The sequence below is a fragment of the Alosa alosa genome, chromosome 22, assembly GCF_017589495.1.
Source record: "Alosa alosa isolate M-15738 ecotype Scorff River chromosome 22, AALO_Geno_1.1, whole genome shotgun sequence".
Lineage (NCBI taxonomy): Eukaryota > Metazoa > Chordata > Actinopteri > Clupeiformes > Clupeidae > Alosa > Alosa alosa.
The window spans coordinates 3,896,748-3,916,210 of NC_063210.1; the positions used below are offsets into that span (position 1 = coordinate 3,896,748).

The 19,463-nt window shown below is 46.1% G+C and overlaps 2 protein-coding genes across 2 annotated transcripts in view; one reads left to right on the forward strand and one right to left on the reverse strand.

The window, feature by feature from the left end:
- ift140 (intraflagellar transport 140 homolog (Chlamydomonas)) overlaps window positions 1–19,463 on the reverse strand; it is a 35,682-nt gene that overhangs the window by 974 nt on the left and 15,245 nt on the right. The window contains exons 18-28 of the mRNA XM_048233173.1: window positions 19,082–19,269; window positions 5,738–5,915; window positions 5,172–5,362; window positions 4,327–4,422; window positions 4,099–4,231; window positions 2,804–3,076; window positions 2,512–2,694; window positions 1,834–2,040; window positions 1,309–1,521; window positions 679–846; window positions 15–155 (exon numbers count right to left, since the gene is read on the reverse strand). Coding sequence (XP_048089130.1) covers window positions 15–155; window positions 679–846; window positions 1,309–1,521; window positions 1,834–2,040; window positions 2,512–2,694; window positions 2,804–3,076; window positions 4,099–4,231; window positions 4,327–4,422; window positions 5,172–5,362; window positions 5,738–5,915; window positions 19,082–19,269 — 1,971 coding nt within the window. The remainder of the gene's footprint in view (window positions 1–14; window positions 156–678; window positions 847–1,308; window positions 1,522–1,833; window positions 2,041–2,511; window positions 2,695–2,803; window positions 3,077–4,098; window positions 4,232–4,326; window positions 4,423–5,171; window positions 5,363–5,737; window positions 5,916–19,081; window positions 19,270–19,463) is intronic.
- Window positions 6,782–15,922, forward strand: tmem204 (transmembrane protein 204). Its single transcript, XM_048233177.1, has 3 exons — window positions 6,782–7,973; window positions 9,384–9,539; window positions 14,107–15,922. Exons 1-3 carry the CDS (start codon window positions 7,709–7,711, stop codon window positions 14,349–14,351), a joined length of 666 nt encoding a protein of 221 aa, XP_048089134.1. The 5' UTR covers window positions 6,782–7,708; the 3' UTR covers window positions 14,352–15,922.

The following is a 19,463-nucleotide window of genomic DNA, read 5'->3' on the forward strand; positions in this document are numbered from 1 at the left end:
GAGCACACACACACCTGCTGGTAGTTGCCCTGTTGGCAGTGATGCTCCACCAGGAAGCCATAGACGTCACCCACTCTGACAGCTGGGTCCAGATCCGGCTCCTGCAGCAGTGTCTCACACAGATGCACTGCCTCTGCAGGCTCGTCCTCGTGCACACACCACACACACACACACACACACACACACACAGCCTTGTATGACCAAAACAAAGAGACCGGCTTGCCATTGACTAATACAGACATCTCAGAGAAAATATGAAGTTATCACGTCGTATGAGTACTCGTAAACTGAATTCAGAGAGGATTTTGTTAGAAACTGGGACATAAAGCATTTTGTCATTACCATGTCTCAGTCTCATGATTGCCCTCTACTGGAAATCTTCCAAGTACAGATTATTACGACAAATACTGTAACCATAAATAACTGGATATATTTTTAAAACAATCTCTAAAGTGAAGATGTTTTAAAACACCAGTTTCTGTGATGCAATGATGTTAAAAGAGCAATAGCAACAATTGGTACCAATATCAGCTGTAGTTTGTGTTCTAGTGTGTAGGGAGATAATTATAAAAAAAAAAAACAGAGAGAAAAATATCTGGATACATATACAGGGCCTTAGTGCCTTCTAGAGGAGGTCATCCTATGAAGATCTCACGTCTGAGTGGAGGGAATGTTTTACCTGCGTGCCTGGATGAATTTCTTCACACAGGAAATTCGGTGTGTGAGCCCAGACACTTTACTGTCCTGATCATCTGCGTTTCGACCTTTAGCTTTTGATAAACACTTGTAGGCCTCTGTTAGTGCACCCAACGCCTTCTCATAGTTCTGATAGTCATCAATCTCCACCTACAAACACAAAAAAATACACACACATGCACAAAAGAAGTCAGAAGTCAGGGAAATTTAAAGCAACACCAAAGAACTTTCCCTCTGTCGCACGCACGCTATTTGTTTATCCAGCACCGGCTTTGCAAATAACGATGTCCACAGACAAGGTAGAATATTTTGCATGACTTATAAAAGTACGATGTTTTGCGACATCAGATGCAAGTCAAATTTGAAGTTTCTTATGTCTCATTCCACCGAACTACAGATCCGCTACCCGATCTGGCAAACTTACATAGTGCGGTTATAGCCAATAGAGGGCCGCAAAAGCGAATGCAGAATTGCCATTCACCCTGTTACGAGTTGATGAAGCACTGAAACGATTTTGGAAACATTATTTTAAGGTACAAAAAACTCTTTGGTGTTGCTTTAATTCAGTTAAGAATTCTATCTGAGACACGTCAAGACACGCATATCGCTCACCTGTGCACAGGCCTCATAGAAACCTGCAAGCAGGTCAAGAGCTCTGCCCTTGGTGTAAAAGCTGATAATGTTCTTCATGATTTCTGGATCTTTCCGCCAGTCCAGAGACTGCAGGTAGTTGGCGGCCATGATGAAGATCTCCTTCTGACGAGACACTCCAGCGAAAAACACAATCTTCTCTGTGTCACCAGACTTTAACAGAGCACGCATTGCCTGCAGACAGACAAATAGTTATTATTTTGCCATTGCCTAGTATGGCAAACATGTTCCTAATAGGCCACACCTGTAGAGTGATGAACAGTGTGAATGCTTTGATTTACACACAGCATTTTGAAATTTTCATATCAAGAAATGTCAGTTTCCGCAAAGCAAAGTGGGGAAGATCAAACATGAGAAAAGCAAGCGGCTTAAGGGCATGGCAGTCTGAGTATATGAGTGTATATCATGGATGTGTGTGGGACTATGGATGTGTGTGTGCATTTGTGTTTGCTTCAGCCGGTATTACATCTTATGAAGCACTTTCACCTTCATTTTATTGCCAGCCTGAGTGTACTTCTTAGTTGCTAGGTGATAGTTGCCCTGGCGCATGCAGCAGTCAGCTATTCGCTCGAGCAGGTTCTTCCGCTCCTCTTCTGATAGGTGGGCAGAGCCACGTGTCACGGTCATTCTCTCCGCCAGCTCCTCAGTCACGGTCAGGCTCTGGTCCAAACACAGCTGCAGGGCCTCATGGTACTAAACACACAACATAACCCACTCAGTTTGAAACACATCTGCCACAGAAGACCACAGTCAACTACACCATGAAGGGAACACTGCTGAACAAATGCCACTGAGCACTAACACATTATCACATCCACACATGGTAAAACTAGTCATCACTCAGACACACAGTTTTAAGGCCCTGGCACACTAAAAGGTGTAATTTTGCATGTATTTTTTCGGCCCCTCAAATCCGAATTGCTGTTGTAGGAAACGTCATTCACTGACAGATGCCGAAAATGCACAAAATCGAACCTGTTCTGAAACGAAAAACTTTTCTGATGGACAATGAAGTATTCTTATTATCTTATCTTACCTTATTACAAAAGAGTCAGTATACAAACGTGACTGAAAAATAATAACAACCTCGTGTTGTGTCAATCACATAAAAAATATGGCCTTTACAGACACATACAGAGAACAGACACGGACGGACACACGGACCTTCTTGGCAGCAACCAATAGTTCCACGGCCTTGTGGTACTGGGTGTGTTTAATGAAGAAATCTGAGCAACGAGCCAACAGGGCAGGGTCACTGTTCTCATTCAGGTCCTCTGCGATCAGCTGCAGAGCACCAAACTGCTCTGTGGAGAAGGCCAACTCCAGAGCCTTGGAGACGTGGCCAGCCTGAGGGAAAAAAGGTCCAATGAGGAGCTCCATTACACCTGTTCACCACACTACTCATACCACCCACACTTTGTTATTACTGTGGGTGTGTGTGTGTGTGTTTACTGACCTTGTGGTACAGCATGACAGCCCGGTCCATGTGTAAGTTTTTATCCTCATAGTAGCAAGCAGCCTCCATCATATCTTCAGGATTGCTCAGCAGAGCCAGGTTTAGGAGCTGTTCATCTAGGTTGTTCTCCTTACACAAGCGAATGGCATTGTTGTAGGCCTGTGCCCGTGTGTAGAAGTGCACCGATTGGCCAATATCCTCCTGGCCCTCATACTGCCGGGCCAGGTGATAGGAGGCAGCTCTGTTGCCCGTCTCATTGGCTATCTCACTTGCCTGTCACCAAAAAAGGACCAATGCAATGAATGACTCACCACCGTGCAAAGGTCATCACCTTTAAAGGAGAATTCCGGTGTGATATTAACCTAAAGTGTGTTGAAACATGATACCGAGTGTGAACGTATGTCTCATAGCCCATCTCGGCTTGTCCCCTGCACTCCAAAATCTGGCTAGTTAGCCCGATGCTACCAACAGCTTTTCAATGGTGGTGCTTCGCATCGGGCTAGCCATGCAAATAAATCACTGTTTTACACCATTTACGAGGCTCAGTGTATCTCCACACTTCATTGGTAGACTTCCGAGGGCCCTGACATTTAAAACGAGACATTGAGAACTTTGAAAAAGCAATGGTAGTTTACTTACAAGACGATTTATACAGACAGTATCTTCACGAAGTTTAGCGTTTGCAGCCATCTTGAATCTAGTCACGATAAGTCGAGCGACGAGTAAGAATGAACAGGTATGATAAGGGATCAGATTCCAAAAATAATTCCGTGGAAATGCATGGATTCCAGTTGCTGCTACTGGAAGAAACTGGAATCCATGCATTTCCACTGAATTATTTTTGGAATCTGATCCCTTATCATGCCCTCGGAAGTCTACCAATGAAGTGTGGAGATACATTGAGCCTCGTAAATGGGTGTAAAACAGTGATTTATTTGCATGGCTAGCCCGGTGCCGAAGCACCACCATTGAAAAAGCTGTTGGTAAAATCGGCTAACTAGCGCCAGATTTTGGAGTGCAGGGGAAAAGCCGAGATGGGCTATGAGACATACGTTCACACTAGATATCATGTTTCAACACACTTTAGGTCAATATCACACCGGAATTCTCCTTTAACTGAGGAAAGTGTACTTTCACAAATAGTTTCTTTAGTAATACAACAACAATAACAGGACTGGATTTCTGATTCTGGTTGGTGACCTGGAGGATGACTAGTACAAGGGTCCTTTATTGGATGACTATCTGCATCATGTTACATTCTAACAATTCTTCCCCTTGTTATTCAGGTGTACTACCTTCTGAATGTTGCCCAGGTAACAGTGGACTCGCACAAGAGACAGGTAGTCCTGGGCTTGCTCATAGTAGCGGAGAGCAGACTCCATTTCTGATTGGCTCTCCAGGTATTGCGCCCACCACTTATACAGATTCCTGCCCAATCACACGAGACAATCAGACATTACATCACCACATCCTTGAAGCATGCACATCATGCACAACGTGACAACCAGAGGGGTGTATCTCACTTGTCCTTCATCTTATTGACGTAGATCTCCAAGGCGAGGGAGTCGTCGATGAGCATTCTGGGAACCTCCACGCGGTGGGTGTCCGACTTCTCATAACTGTGGACAGATGGACAGACAACAACAGGGATAGGGAAGTGGTGACACATAAGGGAAGAGTGATGGGGCCAATAAAAGATGCAGGAGGGCTAAAAAAGGGCTTCGGAGAAACGGCAGGATGTCCTGACCGCAGGGGAGGATCTGGTGATGTCACAAACATACACTCATATATAATCAAACAAAGGTAATAGTGTACACACACACACACACATACACACACTGACAAGGGAAAAGGAAGAATGACTGAGCTCTGATTATATAATTTGGCATGGCCACAGTCAAAGTTAGAATTCCTTGCTGTCATCACATAAAAACAGCATTAAAAATCATCCTGCCACCAGAGGATTTGACATTAAATATGACCGTTTGTGACGTAGTTCAACTCAGTGGGGAACAATTATTGTGTGGTCTCCAAAACTATGTGCACCTTTATGACCATGTAACTGAATATTTCTGTATGCTGTTTTGAGATGACATCAGTCACCTTGAGGAACTTCACTAATTCTCATATTTATTAGCCACTTGGGGAAAGGGTGGATACATTCTGGCTCTGACGAAAAGCTAAATTTAGCTCAATAGCCAAGTATTTGGCTTAGAATATTGAAGGTAACATCACAGGGGATAACATTCTCTACCAAAACAGGTTGGCGAGTGAGACTGTGAGAGAGTGGGGGTAACTCACTAGCTGAGGGCGGTGGTGGTAGTGGTATCTCTAACTGTGAGACTGTGAGAGAGTGGGGGTAACTCACTAGCTGAGGGCGGTGGTGGAATCTCCCATGGCCTCCAGATGCTTGGCGTAGCTGTAGTAGGTGGTGCGCAGGTGCACGCGGTCATGGCTCTCGGCCGTCTCGATGGCCCGCTGCCACTGCCCACACGCCTGGTAGAACTTATTCAGCAGGTCATAACGGCCACAGGAGCGGTACAGACGCTCAGCCTCCTCCTGAGACACCAGCCAGCAGGGACAGACACAGAGACAGAGAGAGACCCAGCAAGACAGACAGAGACAGACTTGTTTTCTAGACTGGAATGCCATGAGCCAACATAACATAAGACTGATAGAGACACTACAGACAGTAGTTATGAGGTGTGTGTCTGTTTGGACATGGAATAGAGTGAATCTTTCCAGAAATTATGTGCACCTTCAAATGTGTATCAGAGTCACTATTGACATGAGTTCATGTGCATGTGCAATCATGAGTTCTGATGAGGTTAGGTTAAACTGAGCAAAAGTGTGTGTGTGTGTGTGTGTGTGTGTGTGTGTGTGTGTGTGTGTGTGTGTGTGTATAGAGAGAGAGAGCACAGGAATTGGTCTCACCAGCATGCCCAGCTGTGTGGCCAGCATGGCGACCTGGGCCTCCAGCTCGGGCTCCTTCTCGGCCTCTCTGAGAGCCCGTGCTGCTCTGGCGTTGCCCATGTTCCCAAGACAGACCCGCGCCACGTCCAGACGCCGGCTCTTTACACACATCCGTGCCATGCTCTCCCAGACCGCCTCACTAGGGACATGGGGTAGGGAGAAACAGTAGGACACCTCAATATTAATACAATGTAAACATGAAAAAGGTTATTTACCAGTACCATTTACAACTCCAATTATATTTTCACAAATCATTCAATGTATTGATATGCTATACTTAAACACAGTTTTGAAGCATAAGGCCACTTGACATGTCTGATGGCACATTTTTGAGGAGGGGAGATGAGGTCATACAACAGGGTCAGGTGGTCATGTGATGTGGTATGTAAAAGCCAACTGGATTGCTTGGCACCCTGTCACCACTCAGCCTTCAGAACCCTGAACTTTGTTAATTCCATCCCACTCATTCTGGTACATTCCATCCCTCTCTTCATCTGGGTCCCTCCTCCGCCTGCTCTTTGAATTCCACACCCATCTGGTTCTTATTTGAGTGCGCCGCCGCACCAACCCCCCTACACACATATGGGCTTGTTTATTAAAGTTAGGCAACAGGAAATTCCCTGAATCTTTGGGGGCCCAGGGCCGGGCTGAGAGCGGAGCAATTCACCTCACTCCAGAGAGAAAGACAGAAAAAGAAAGAGGGAGTGAGAGAAAGAGTGCAGGGCAGAGTGGGAGGGCGAGAGAGAGAGAGGGGCGGCAAGCGAGGAGTGTGGGAGAAAGGGACAAAAAAGGAGAGAAGAAAGAGTGTGGGGGGGAGAAGGAGGAGGGGCTGTGCTCTGCCGTCCTCTACCCCTTTTCCTCAGGAAACGCATCCTGTTGCTGTTTGACTGCAGGAGCACCGCGCTTGTCACAGAGAAAGGCAGGGAGAGAGAGAGAGAGAGAGAGAGAGAGAGAGAGGGAGGGCAGGAGAGATAGCAATGGGAGGGAGGGAGGGAGAGAGAGAGAGAGAGAGGGGGAGGGAGAGCAAGCGAGCAGAGGGACTAAACGCTCACACTAGCGCCCACTGTCTCAGCTTTCACCTTCAGACCTCTAGATCTCGCTCTTCAGCCTCTCGCTCCGCACGGGCAGACCCACTTGAGACGCTTTCAACGCAACTCAGTATCAAACTCTTATCTGGGGCCGCACAGACAAACTCTCCACACAACTCTCCACACAACTCCAGCCTGGCTCCATGCATGCCTGTGCAGTGGAGGAATAAGACTTAAGGATCCCACTGAGAACAGCCAGACTGCAAGAGCAAGAGCACGGCAACGGAGAACCAGCTCCAACCACTTTTTTCCCTGCTGAGAGAGGGAAGAGAGAGGGGGGGAAAAAACAGAAAGAAGAAAAGGGGGGAAAGTGGGGATCCCGCCTCCTCTGCTGGGCAGCTGCAAAGTCCGAGGAGCAGAAGCAGAGAGGAGGGTCAGAAAAGGACCGAGTGGGAGTCAGGAGAAAACACCAAGACAGACACCCACTGGGCTGAGGAACTAGAACTAGAAGGACTTCAAAGGACAGAGAACCTTCAGAGAAAAAAAAAGAGAACAGAGAGAGAGATCCAGCGAGAGACGGGGGAAGAGCGTGCCAGAGCAGGAGGAAGAGGAACAGTGTCATGGCCCAGGTGCTCGACAGGAGGCCCCCTCAAGTGCGTTCATCAGAGGAAGAAGGATAAAGACCCCCTGGCGTCGTCCGCAACCCCCCCTCATCCCCCACCCCAACGGACAAGGATGAACGGAGATGTTCTCTAGCTAACACCACTGGGTTGAATTATCCCATCACCTGAACACTTAGTACTTGTGCGTGCGTGGCGTGCCTGTGTGCACGGGCCAGTGAGCGAGTGCAAGGGGGGTGGGGGTAGAGCGTGAGAGAAGAGCCAGGGGGGGCGCGGAGGGCTGCATGGCGGTGCAGCGTCTGGTGCTGGCTGCGGTGGCGGTGGCCCTGGTCTCGCTGGTGCTCAACAACACGGCGGCCTGGAGCCCCAGCTGGGTGCTGCAGTCGCTGGACGGCGGACGACGACGCAGCGTGGGCCTCTGGAGGATGTGCCCGCTGGAGGGCAGCCGGCCGGACGAGCCCGAGGCGGCGGGCACCCGGGGACTCTGCCAGGGGCTCAGCTGGGGCGCGGATTACGCTGGCCACCAAGAGTCACGCAGCACGGTCAAACGTAAGGTGTGTGTGTGTGTGTGTGTGTGTGTGTGTGTGTGTGTGTGTGTGTGTGTGTGTGTGCAGATACACTGTACACGTGACAGCTCTGGTACTTCTGCACTCTCATCCTCTGGTTGTCTTGTGGTGCTTGTAAAAGTAGTATTCATTGTTACCCTAAAGCCACCTTTTGCGATGTAGTTAGAATCTTAATCCTCATATGCAAGTTGCTTTGGATAAAAGCATCAGCTAAATGTAAATGTAAATGTAATTTAAATATAGACGTGACAAGGAAACCAACTGTGATAATGCACTCTTAAGGTGTATCTCAATATTCCTGGAATATTCTTTTTTTTCCTGGTTAAATCGATATTTCAAGTTGAATTCCTTCCTTTAATGAAATGACCTGTGAGTGTGAGTAAGAGCATCCTGGCGCAGGTTAAAGGGATCTGTGTTTGCTCTTCAGTCTGGCCTTTTGTTGCGCTGCTGGGCAGCCCTCTCAGCTGGCTTCCATGTGCTTGCCAGCGCCTCTGCATGAATGGGTCACGACCCAGCAGCGCTGAATGGGAATGAATGGCATTTAAACGGATTCCTGGTGTTCCTCGGCCTCATTCACTCAGCGTGTAAACACAGGTGCAGGCCACTGGAAGTGCTGCATTTACTAAATCAACATTTGTTCAATTCAATCAGCAACTTTGGTTACAAAAATGGTTGTTGCATGTTTTTAAACCAGTGAACAAAGCTAAGGGCGACATGGTGTGCACTGATTTGTGTATGTGTACGTTTCTATACGTGGATGTGTGTGTGCCCAGCCTGAAGCCGTGGGGTGGCATCTAGATTAATAGTAATTGGATAACATTGGAGGTCTGAAATACTTATCTTTCTTTATTAAAAAAACGAGCCTAGGAATATAGGTTTGAAATGACTCATTCAAAATGACTTTGATACCAGTTTAGAAGTCTGTGATTCATTTATCCTAGATTAGCTATAAATAAAAGCCTGACACTCTTTGACCATACTCTACATGAGCTATCTGTGCGGATGGCCCAGAAAAGGATCATGGGTAGCAGGAAACTCTGATTCTGTGAGGTATGCTGGGAAACAGGAAAGATCACCCACACAGGATTCTCAACCACAGCTGACAGAACATCTGCACATATTTACAGTAACAGCAAAAGAATACTCTCCCTCTCTGTGTGAGAGTGAGTGTAAGTGTGTGTGTACACTTTTGTGGCCTCTTGTATTCTCAGCTTCTTACTCTGATCATTGTCAATATTTTCAATTTCAATCTCCATTCAGAATGGGTTATTTTTTGGACGTTTACAATGGGAAGCACATAAGGGGCCTTCTGGTTGTTATTCCTTCACACTGTGTGCCTGTGAATGTGTGTTTGTGTGTTTCATCCAATGTTTGTTCCCCTCTCTCACCCCAGTGCAGTTTGACATGATGCGTGCCTGCAATCTCCTGGCAACGGTTGCCCTGACGGCAGGTCAGCTAATCTACCTGCTGGGGCTACTGGAGCTGAAGTTCATTACTCAGGACTCCCAGTGGTGGGAGGAGGCCATTGCTGCCCTGTTCCAGCTAGCCAGTGAGTGTCCCTTAACTACTGACCACTTTCCTTTCTTTCCTTCTAAGACACACACACACACACACACACACACACCTCAACCAGTACTGATCACTGATACATTACTGACAATTTTCCTTTCTTTCCTTCTAACACACACACACACACACACACACACACACACACACACACACACACTATGTTTAAATACCACTGTAACTACAACCCACAGAGAAAGGCTTTTTTTTTTCTCCTGGTGTGCATACTGTAGTTGAAGTGACAAGAGTTGCGTGTGAGCAGCCCTCCAGACCACATTGATAAGGGGGGAGGGGTCGGCTATCTGCTGCTTTTATTTGTTGTGAGACGCTTGCGAGGAAAAGCAGACGCTGCTTTGAGGATCTGTAACAGAACAAATATCAACAAATAAAGCCCACCCACCCCAGTGGCTCCCCGCACCCACCCGCAATCACAAACTCCACAACAATGAACCGGGGGCCCCGCCAAGAGGCAGCCCACGCTTATCAGATCACACCGTCTTCTTGGAAAGCCTCTTCACTCAAACCGGCACCAGGAATAGACACACAGTCTGTATGAGTGAGTGTGTGTGTGTGTGTGTGTTCCTCAATTGGAATGAAGTATTGACAAAACTAGACTGTAGATCAGGTCAGAGAGCATCATCATGTAAGAACAGATCAAGTGAACCTGCACAGTACTGTCACACCGACCTTCTGAGCTCTGTGTTCTTATTTGCTCTTACTGTAATTGATTGTGTTTGCGTGTTATGCTTCTTGCTACTGTGTGATCTGGTGTGATAAGATGTTTGGCTGTCTCTCATTGGGCGTTTTTCCATCACTGGCCAGGGAAATGCTATTGCCACTGGTATTGTGTTCAGGAGAGGAGTCCTTCTGTGTGTGTGTGTGTGTGTGTGTGTGTGTGTGTGTGTGTGTGTGTGTGTGTGTGTGTGTGTGTGTTTGTCTGGTTGTCCGAGGGGAAAACGGGCCGTGTCCGTTCACGGCAAACAATCTGTGTCGGCCGTCCACTTGAGTTTGGTGGCGGAGCGCAAGCTTTGTGTGGCTGTGTGCCGTGTGTGTGGCGAGTACGCGGGGTGAGGGCTGGACAGCGCAGTGCAGCGGCGCTGTGTGAGAGTGTCACAGCTGGGGTTATATTTAGTGTCTGTGAAAGAGACCGGCGAGAGACGGGCAGGCGCCAGGATTTCCCTACGCAGGACGGGGAAGTGCTGCCACTACCTGTTATGCAAAATCCCCTGAAGCCCTGCGTCCCGTGCACACACACACACACACACACACACACACACACACACACACACAGATACACACACACACACACACACACACACACACACACACACACACACACACACACACACACCACAGAGGAAAGAAGAAGGGGATGTAGAGGGGTGGACTGTTAAGACAGAATCCACAAACCAGTACCATTTGTTTGTCCATGTTTGTTCAGTGTGGTTCAAACAGACCACTTCTGCCTCCTCATGCATATTGAAGCCCTTCAAACCCGCTAAACCTTCAAACCCTCTAACCTCCAGAACCACATCTGAATGCACTCCCTGACTTCCAGCAAGACTGGATTCCACCAAATCTCTTCAAGGCGTCTTATTTCTTAGGAGGCTTCCGAAGGAGGCCGTGTCTCATTTCCTGTGCTCTTACGGAGAAGAAGGAGTGAGCGCAGGGGATGGATGGCGAGAAGAGGTCAGGCCAGACTGGGCCGTCCCTGGGAACGGAATGGGCCATGTCCTCGGGGGGATGAGAAACGGTGGGGTCACCTCTTACGGGTCAGTGGTGGTCAGTGACCCAAGGGAGGTGACACGACCTTAGCTGCTATTAGGAAAAGCCGCCAGCCAAACGGATTAAGAAGTAGAATGACGAGTCTTCCTTAATAGTCATGCCAAAAGACAAAGTGATGATAGGGGGGATTTTCAAAAGACAAACTAATTAAAACTAAAGTAACTATGTATTAATTACACAGATATACAATATACAACATATAATTGTTTCAATACCGCTACCATGCCAGAAAAAAACATTTGTGTGGTCACTGTGTAATGATAGAATAGGGGCCTTAAAAAGCAGCTACATAATATGCTCTTTGTGAACGGGTGAAGGATTACATTGTGTAGCTTTTTGGACAAACTGTTGGCGACGTGGTTATCACTGAGAGCTGACAGATGAAATTACAGAGAATTAAAAGGAGGTAATTCGTCTCTCATTCAATATGAATGGTGCACTGCTGTGAATGAGTTATTTTTGCTCAGTGATAGTCTGCAATGCCAAGTTTTGGTTTCCACCACTATCAACCTCAGACTGCAGAATAACACCAGACACACATTCCAGTCCGACAAGCAGATTGCTGCAGAGGTCCTGCCCACACACACACATACACACACACGCACACACACAGACACTACAGTAAGATTAGCTAGGGCCAGGTTACAGATGAATGAGGGTGAGGGGTGATGTGTGCATGGTCACACAGTTGGCATGGTGCCCACCACACCTCCCGTGACACTGGGCAAAAGACTAGTCAGCTGAAGCAGCGCAAAACAAAATGGAGTATCTGGAGCTGGGCCAAGAGAAGAGGGGAGCAATCAAAGCGCTACAGCCTGATACGCCTGAGCATATGAAGAAGATCCATCATCCAAACGTCTCCGTTTCACAACATCTCACTCAGAATGTTTCATATACAGTATGGTACTCATACAGAAACGCAGGAGTGTGTTCTTCCAGAGCCTGCTGGTAGATAGAAGAAGCAGACAGCGAGAGGGAGGGACATGAAGAGGGTGGGGGAAGGGTGGTCAGGGTGAGGGGTGAAGGAAGGATATCAGGGATTAGACAGTGCCAAAGAAAACCTACAGTTACATACGCTTACTTAGAAAGACAGAGCCGCAGAGAGAGCAAATGATGATTTGTCATATCACACCCACACACACTTTAAATAAATCCGCCGGACAGGCAGGCCCCAGGATACACACTGGTTCATATCCCAAACTGCTCTCAGCTCTCCCCTCCTTTCCTCTGGACACATTTCAGCATTTCCTCCGGCCCGCTCACATCTAAAAATATATGTTAAGTTGTGTTCACCTATTTTATTTAAACTGGCATTGGAGGCCATTTAATAAAGATAAGTTCTTTTCTGGGAGGCAGTGTGGGGTCTTAATCTGTGCGGGGCTCGTGGGATGTGCCGACTCCCCTCGCCTCTGGCCCCCCTGGCCTCTGCGCTGGACTGGAGGAATGCGGCGTGATCCATGAGTGATTTCAGCTTGAACGGAGCGGATGAGATAAGCCTGCGATGGGAGGTGAGCCACTCGGAGGATGTCACAGAGTCATGTTCGAGGGCTGCGCCAGGATCAGTCTCCCCCTTCGCACGCACTCACCGCATTTATCAGGGCCTGCCAATATCGCCCCATCCAAAATTAGAGCCCCTCATATGACATATCTAAGCAGACACTGATTTGGGATCAGTGCTGTGTCCGTCCATGACAGTAAGACCAGATGGAACAGGAGGCAGTGGTGGCGTCAGACAGTCTAGGAAGTCCTGATTTGTGATCAGTCTTCTGTGTAAACAGTACCTGTCCAAACCAGAGCAGTTAAAGACTGGAGCCACAGCAGGGCCTGCGAGCCAAGTGAGGTTGGTGCGGGGGTTGCGCCAAGTGAGGTTGGTGTGGGGGTTGAGCTGAGAGAGAGTGGGCTGTGTGAGGTTGGTGGGCTTTGTGAGGTTGGTGTGCTGTTGCTATGGTGTGCTGTTGCTATGGGCGGCCGTGCTTAGCAGTGCTGTGACGGAGGCTGCTGTGGAATGTGTCCCGTTGAGCGTGCTCAGGCTCAGCGTGGCTGTCCATCAGCATTACCTCCCTGCAGTGGGCTGTTGGGAGCCACAGAGGAAACAGAGGCAGACCGAAGCAGCTTTGTGAACGTCAACTATTCTGATTGTTATTCTTGGTCTTGTCCTCCAAACCCACCATCTTTCTTTGCCTTCATTTGAGTGTGTGAGTGTGTGTGTGTGTGTGTGTGTGTGTGTGTGTGTGTGTGTGTGTGTGTGTGTGAGAGAGAGTGTGTGTGCGTGCGTGTGTGTGACGTGTGCATGCTGAAGTTAGTGACTCTGACTATTAATTGGATGATCATTATGTGAGATCAGTCATTACCAAATCACACTCGTCTGTTTCCAGTGCAGTGCAAAAGGACGGGATAAAATTCTGAAGGACGAGGGCTTAGTAGGGAATGTTGCAGTTACATCATTTCATTATGGTGCTATAAATTGTGAGTGTGTATCTGCATGCATGCATGCATGAGGCTTCCATGAAATCATCTCCAGCTTTTTCCAATTATAGCTCTGGCTGGAAGCAAGAGCTCACCAAAAGTGGCGCAGGATCACAAGACTTTACTCAACACAAAAACACCCAGAGATGAACATTCACATACAATCAAACTTACTACACTTAACGAAGAGAAGCAAACAAACAATCATGCATCTTTCTCTTTTTCTCCCTCCATTTCTATCCCCTCACACACTCCCTGACGTTCATTCCCTGACCCTGACTTTCTCTCTCTCTCCGTAGGTTTTGTGCTGGTGATTGGTCTGGTGACATTCTACCGCATCGGCCCGTATACGCAGCTGTCCTACTCCTGCTACATCAACATCGCCGCCTGCCTGCTGGCCACACTGGCCGCCGCCGTGCTCATTTGGGACATTCTGCATCGCCGCGACGACTGCCTGAGCCCGCGCGTCATCGTCATTAGCCGCTCCCTGGCCACCAACTTCAGGCCGCGTCTCGATAACGACTATGTGGAGTCGCCGTGCTGACACCAACACATGCTAACAGTCATGGACACGGAGATGATGGAACGGATTACTGATCTTTCTAGAACACCTCCAGAACTCTGACACTGGGTGAAAATGAAGAGCTGGGGTGAACAGGGAACGTTAAAGCCCACTGCACGCATGAACACACACACACACACACACACACACACACACACACACACACACACACACACACACACACACACACACACACACACACAAATGACAGACTAAAATGGGTTGGGACCTTAATGGACACTGAGAGGATGGTTGAATATCAAGCTGGATCTTGACATATTTCATTTTCTGGGCACTTATAAAAGAATAGCCAAAATATATGTTAAATATCTAATTGTACACATGTTTATACCTGTAGATATGATAGAACTGAGATCGATTTATAACGTCAGAAGGAGCTAGCTATTCCACACATATAATCAAGGCACATATCCCTATTGTGGATTCTTTGGTACCTAATGCTGATACTCTATCTTTTAGATACCTAGCAACATGCAGGGCACTATGACCAGGGGGGCAAATTACAGAACCAAAGAGGGTTTTTATAAATACCCCAATGCCGATACCCCAATGCCCACACACCAGCAATAAATATCCCATTTATTTGCACTTCAAACATGCGCTAATCTAATGTAGATGTATGCAATGCCCCTCAATTAGCATTTGAGGTAAATATGGGCTTAGTAGGCTAACAGCATCTGTATCACAAGCTGTAGGTAGGTTCAGTGTATTAAACGGTGAACAAGCGAAAAGATCTAGAGGTCAGTATTTACTTCTACATTGCAGAACAGGAAATGGAAGCTATAAAGATGTAATATTCAATTCAAAAGGTTCCATTACAACTGATTAACTATCTTGCTTATTGCTACATAGTATTTGGCAAGTGTTGCTCTGCAGTGAAGACTGTTATAATGAAATCCATATATAAAAAGCATGAAAAAGTTGAATTTCACGACAAGTAAAAAATAATGGCTCAACTAGCACAACCAACCAAGTAATTCATCTAGACATGAATGGGGACTGTTTTCACCAAAATTAACCAGACAAATAAAAAAAGTCTACCTCCAAGTTTCTGAACATGTACTGCTACACATGACTTGCTCATACTACACTCTTACCTAAGGACACATAGACAAGGATTAGGGCTCATACTACACTCATACCTAAGGACACATAGACAAGAATTAGGGCTCATACTACACTCATACCTAAAGACACATAGACAAGGATTAGGGCTGGCCTTTGGCATGTTTGAAAAATTTGAAGGGAAAAAAAGTGAAAAAGAGCTGGACATTCACAAGATTCACAAGTGTTCCGCTTGTGTAGACACAAAGGAGGGGGTTTTACACAAATCACAAATCACTTTATGACAGATCCCATCTATATTGAATGTCTGCTCGCTTGAGGTACATGTACTTAAATTAATTTAATATAGTACTGTTTAAGTATGCTATTCTGTTATCCAACACCTTCTTAACATCTTATGGACTTTCCAAGGAGGGAAGGAAAAAAATAATTATGGAGGCAAATACAATAAAACATAAGAAGACTAAGATCTAAATGTGTGGTTTTTCTTTAAATGTGCTCCTTTAAGAAATATACTTTCACAGACTTGCGAGCTGAATGAACTTATACCTGGGTACTTTTTCTTTTGCTAATTATTTGGCAGTATTTTTATTCCAATTGTTTAAATACACTTCCATTTTTCTTACGCATTGACCTTTGGCTGGTAATGTAGTACAGGCCCTCAATGACATGGTCGAATGAGAGCATGTTTACATATCTACCTGCTTTCCATTAATAAAGGAGAATTCCGGTGTGATATTGACCTAAAGTGTATTGAAACATGATACCGAGTGTGAACGTATGTCTCATAGCCCATCTCGGGCTTGTCCCCTGCACTCCAAAATCTGAGCTAGTTAGCCGATACTACCAACAGCTTTTTTCAATAGTGGTGCTTCGGCATCGGGCTAGCCATGCAAATAAATCACTGTTTTACACCCATTTACGAGGCTCAATGTATCTCCACACTTCATTGGTAGACTTCCGAGGGCCCTGACATTTAAAACGAGACATTGAGAACTTTGAAAAAGCACTGGTAGTTTACTTACAAGACGATTTATACAGACAGTATCTTCACAAAGTTTAGCGTTTGCAGCCATCTTGAATTTAGTCACGATAAGTTGAGCAACGAGTAAGAATGAACAGGTATGATAAGGGATCAGATTCCAAAAATTATTCAGTGGAAATGCATGGATTCCAGTTTCTTCCAGTAGCAGCAACTGGAATCCATGCATTTCCACTGAATTAAAACCAACTTTTACACATATAGTAATTTCTTATGAATTACAAACCAAAATTCATCTAGTGATGAATTAGGCATATCAGGTTGTAATTTTTTATATGCTAAAATCTGAAAGCAAACACAAACAAATATAAATTCCTACATTTCAATGTACCTAATCTCTAAGTTTGAGTACTGATGTCCTATATACCACATACCATACAACATATGCCTTTTGTCACAAAGGTATTTTAAAACTTCATGGCAACATTATATTGAGGGAAATCTGAGATATATCTGACATATACTTATTTTAGGTCAATTTTAGGCCAAGTCCTGTTTTCCAAGTCTATTTCTGAGATATACAATTATATGTTTATTATAAAGTCTAAGTCAGGCTTGTATCTATCAGATTTGTCTTCCCATCCACTGGGCAGAAAGGGAGAGCATACCTTCTAGAAGAGGTGAGTTTTATGTGTAAAACATGTCCCTGAACTGTGAAGCTACAATCTGTATACATAAATGGCTATCGTCATGTATGGGTGGATATTCCTGTTTATGTCAACGACAACTTATATAAAAAAGAACAACTAAATCCTACTGTAGGTGGCTCATGGCAAATTGCAAGCACAAAAAAAACTTTTTTACGTAATTGTTCAATTTCCGCAATTATTGAAAATTTAAGTCATTTTTACATTTTTGTTTAATTCTACATTTTTCCAACTCCATAACAGGACTGAGGCTGATTATGACTGACCATTGTTCCTAATCTACTGGGAGGTTTTCTTCCCCATAATGAATTGGCCTAAATGTTTTCCCATAAATACAAGAGCATGAATGGCAATGTGCTGTAGCAAAGGAAGAGAATTTCAAACAAACAGAAACATGGTAAAAGGATATGGTGTACAAACAAGAATGTCGCTGTGCATTTCAGATGTCAACCCCTGCAGCTTGCTCAATGGCCTGTGACTGTGTGTCTGTGTGTGTCCCCGTGTGTGTGTGTGTGCGAATGTGAGTGTGTGTCAAGGACAGTCTGAATTACAGGAAATGACTGTGGGCTGAAGACACACACATTCACATCCATACTAATGACACAAAAAAAGCTGAAATGTTAACACAAAGTGAGCACCATGGCTTGGTATGTATGAGCGTCAGGCTGAAAGGTAAGAAAAGGTTTTTCACATGGATAATGTCCCAACTTTTACTACTCTAAGATACAGCCAACACACTTCCATAGACTGAGAGTGTGTACAAATGTGTGTGCGGTGTGCATGACCAAGCGGAATGGGGACCTGTCCTGAAGCTGTCATCACTGCTTCCAGTGAGACTGATCTCGGATATGGCCCTCTCTGCTCCACTGAAACGGGAATGTGTGTGTGTGTGTGTGTGTGTGTGTGTAACAATGCAGCTAGTACGTGCGCATCCACATGTGTGCCAGGGCATCTGACGCAAAGACACACTTTTTAATGATGCAACTTTCTCCCTGATGTCCTCATCTCCGTCTCTCTCTTGACATGACTGGCACCACACACACACACACACACACACACACACACACAGACACACACACACACACACACACACACACACACACACACACATCCTTTCCCTGACCTATTTCAGTGCATGGCCAATAGCACTGTGAGAGGATGTATGTGTGACGCTCTGTGTGTTTATAGAAGCACATCCCTTTGCCCCTAAATTTATCCTGCCAGTAAATGACACACACACACCTTCAACAATGGTAAAGAACCACCAAGCACCACCAACCACCAGGTCCTCTATGCGACAAAAGCCTTAGAAGAACCTGTATGAGCCTCTGGCTCCATGGTAAACGATAACAGAATTGACTACATGCCTTGCTCCAATATAAGGTTACTACTACCATCAGTGTGTGAGCGAGTGAGAGTGAGTATTTGAACAGTAAGACTGGCCTATCTTCCTGTACTAACACAACAGTCTCACACACTTACACACTCATGATCATGCCAGCCAGCACGTCCCCCTCTGATTGCTCGGTATACTGGGTACAGACGCATCCTGTGCATCTGTGCATGTGTAAGTGCACTGTCTTCACGATCTGTCGTGTACTTGAGGATGTCCATTGAGGATGTACAAGACAATTAAGTTCAACAACTAACAGCATGTGAACACTAAAATGAGAGTCAAGTACACATGTATATTATTATTTGGCTCCAGACAGTCGTCATGCCGCTAAATTATTCTGATATTCACACCGTGACATTCCACCAAAAATGCACATGACATTTCACATCAGCTTCTTTGAATGCCATTGCTTTGATGTGATTGGGTGTAGTTGTTATGATGCTAAAATGAGCAGCCAGCCAGTGTGTGTGTGTGTGTGTGTGTGTGTGTGTGTGTGTGTGTGTGTGTGTGTGCGTGCATGCATGTGTGTCTGTATGCATACCTCTTGATGAGTTTGATAGCTTTGAAGGCCTCATCCATGTCTGAAATGGTGAGGTAGAAGCTGAAGTTGAGCAGTGCGTCTCTGGTGGGCTTGTCACAGTTCTCCAGGCCGGTGAAGTCGCGCAGGGCTCGCCGCACCACCATCTGAGGGGCCGCGCAGGGCTCCCCCACCTCAAAGCCCTCGCCAGGCTACGGGGACACACATGGAGAAAACTTAGCACCTTTCAGGGTATCTGCAAACCAGGCAGACTTCAAAGCACTAGTAATGAAGCTGACTGACCACTTAGTCACCTTGCATTGCCCTTTGCGTGGTGGAAAAAAGCAAACAGCAAAGCTGTCCACTGTCAACTAGAATGCAGACTACATTCCGCTGCTAGCGCAGT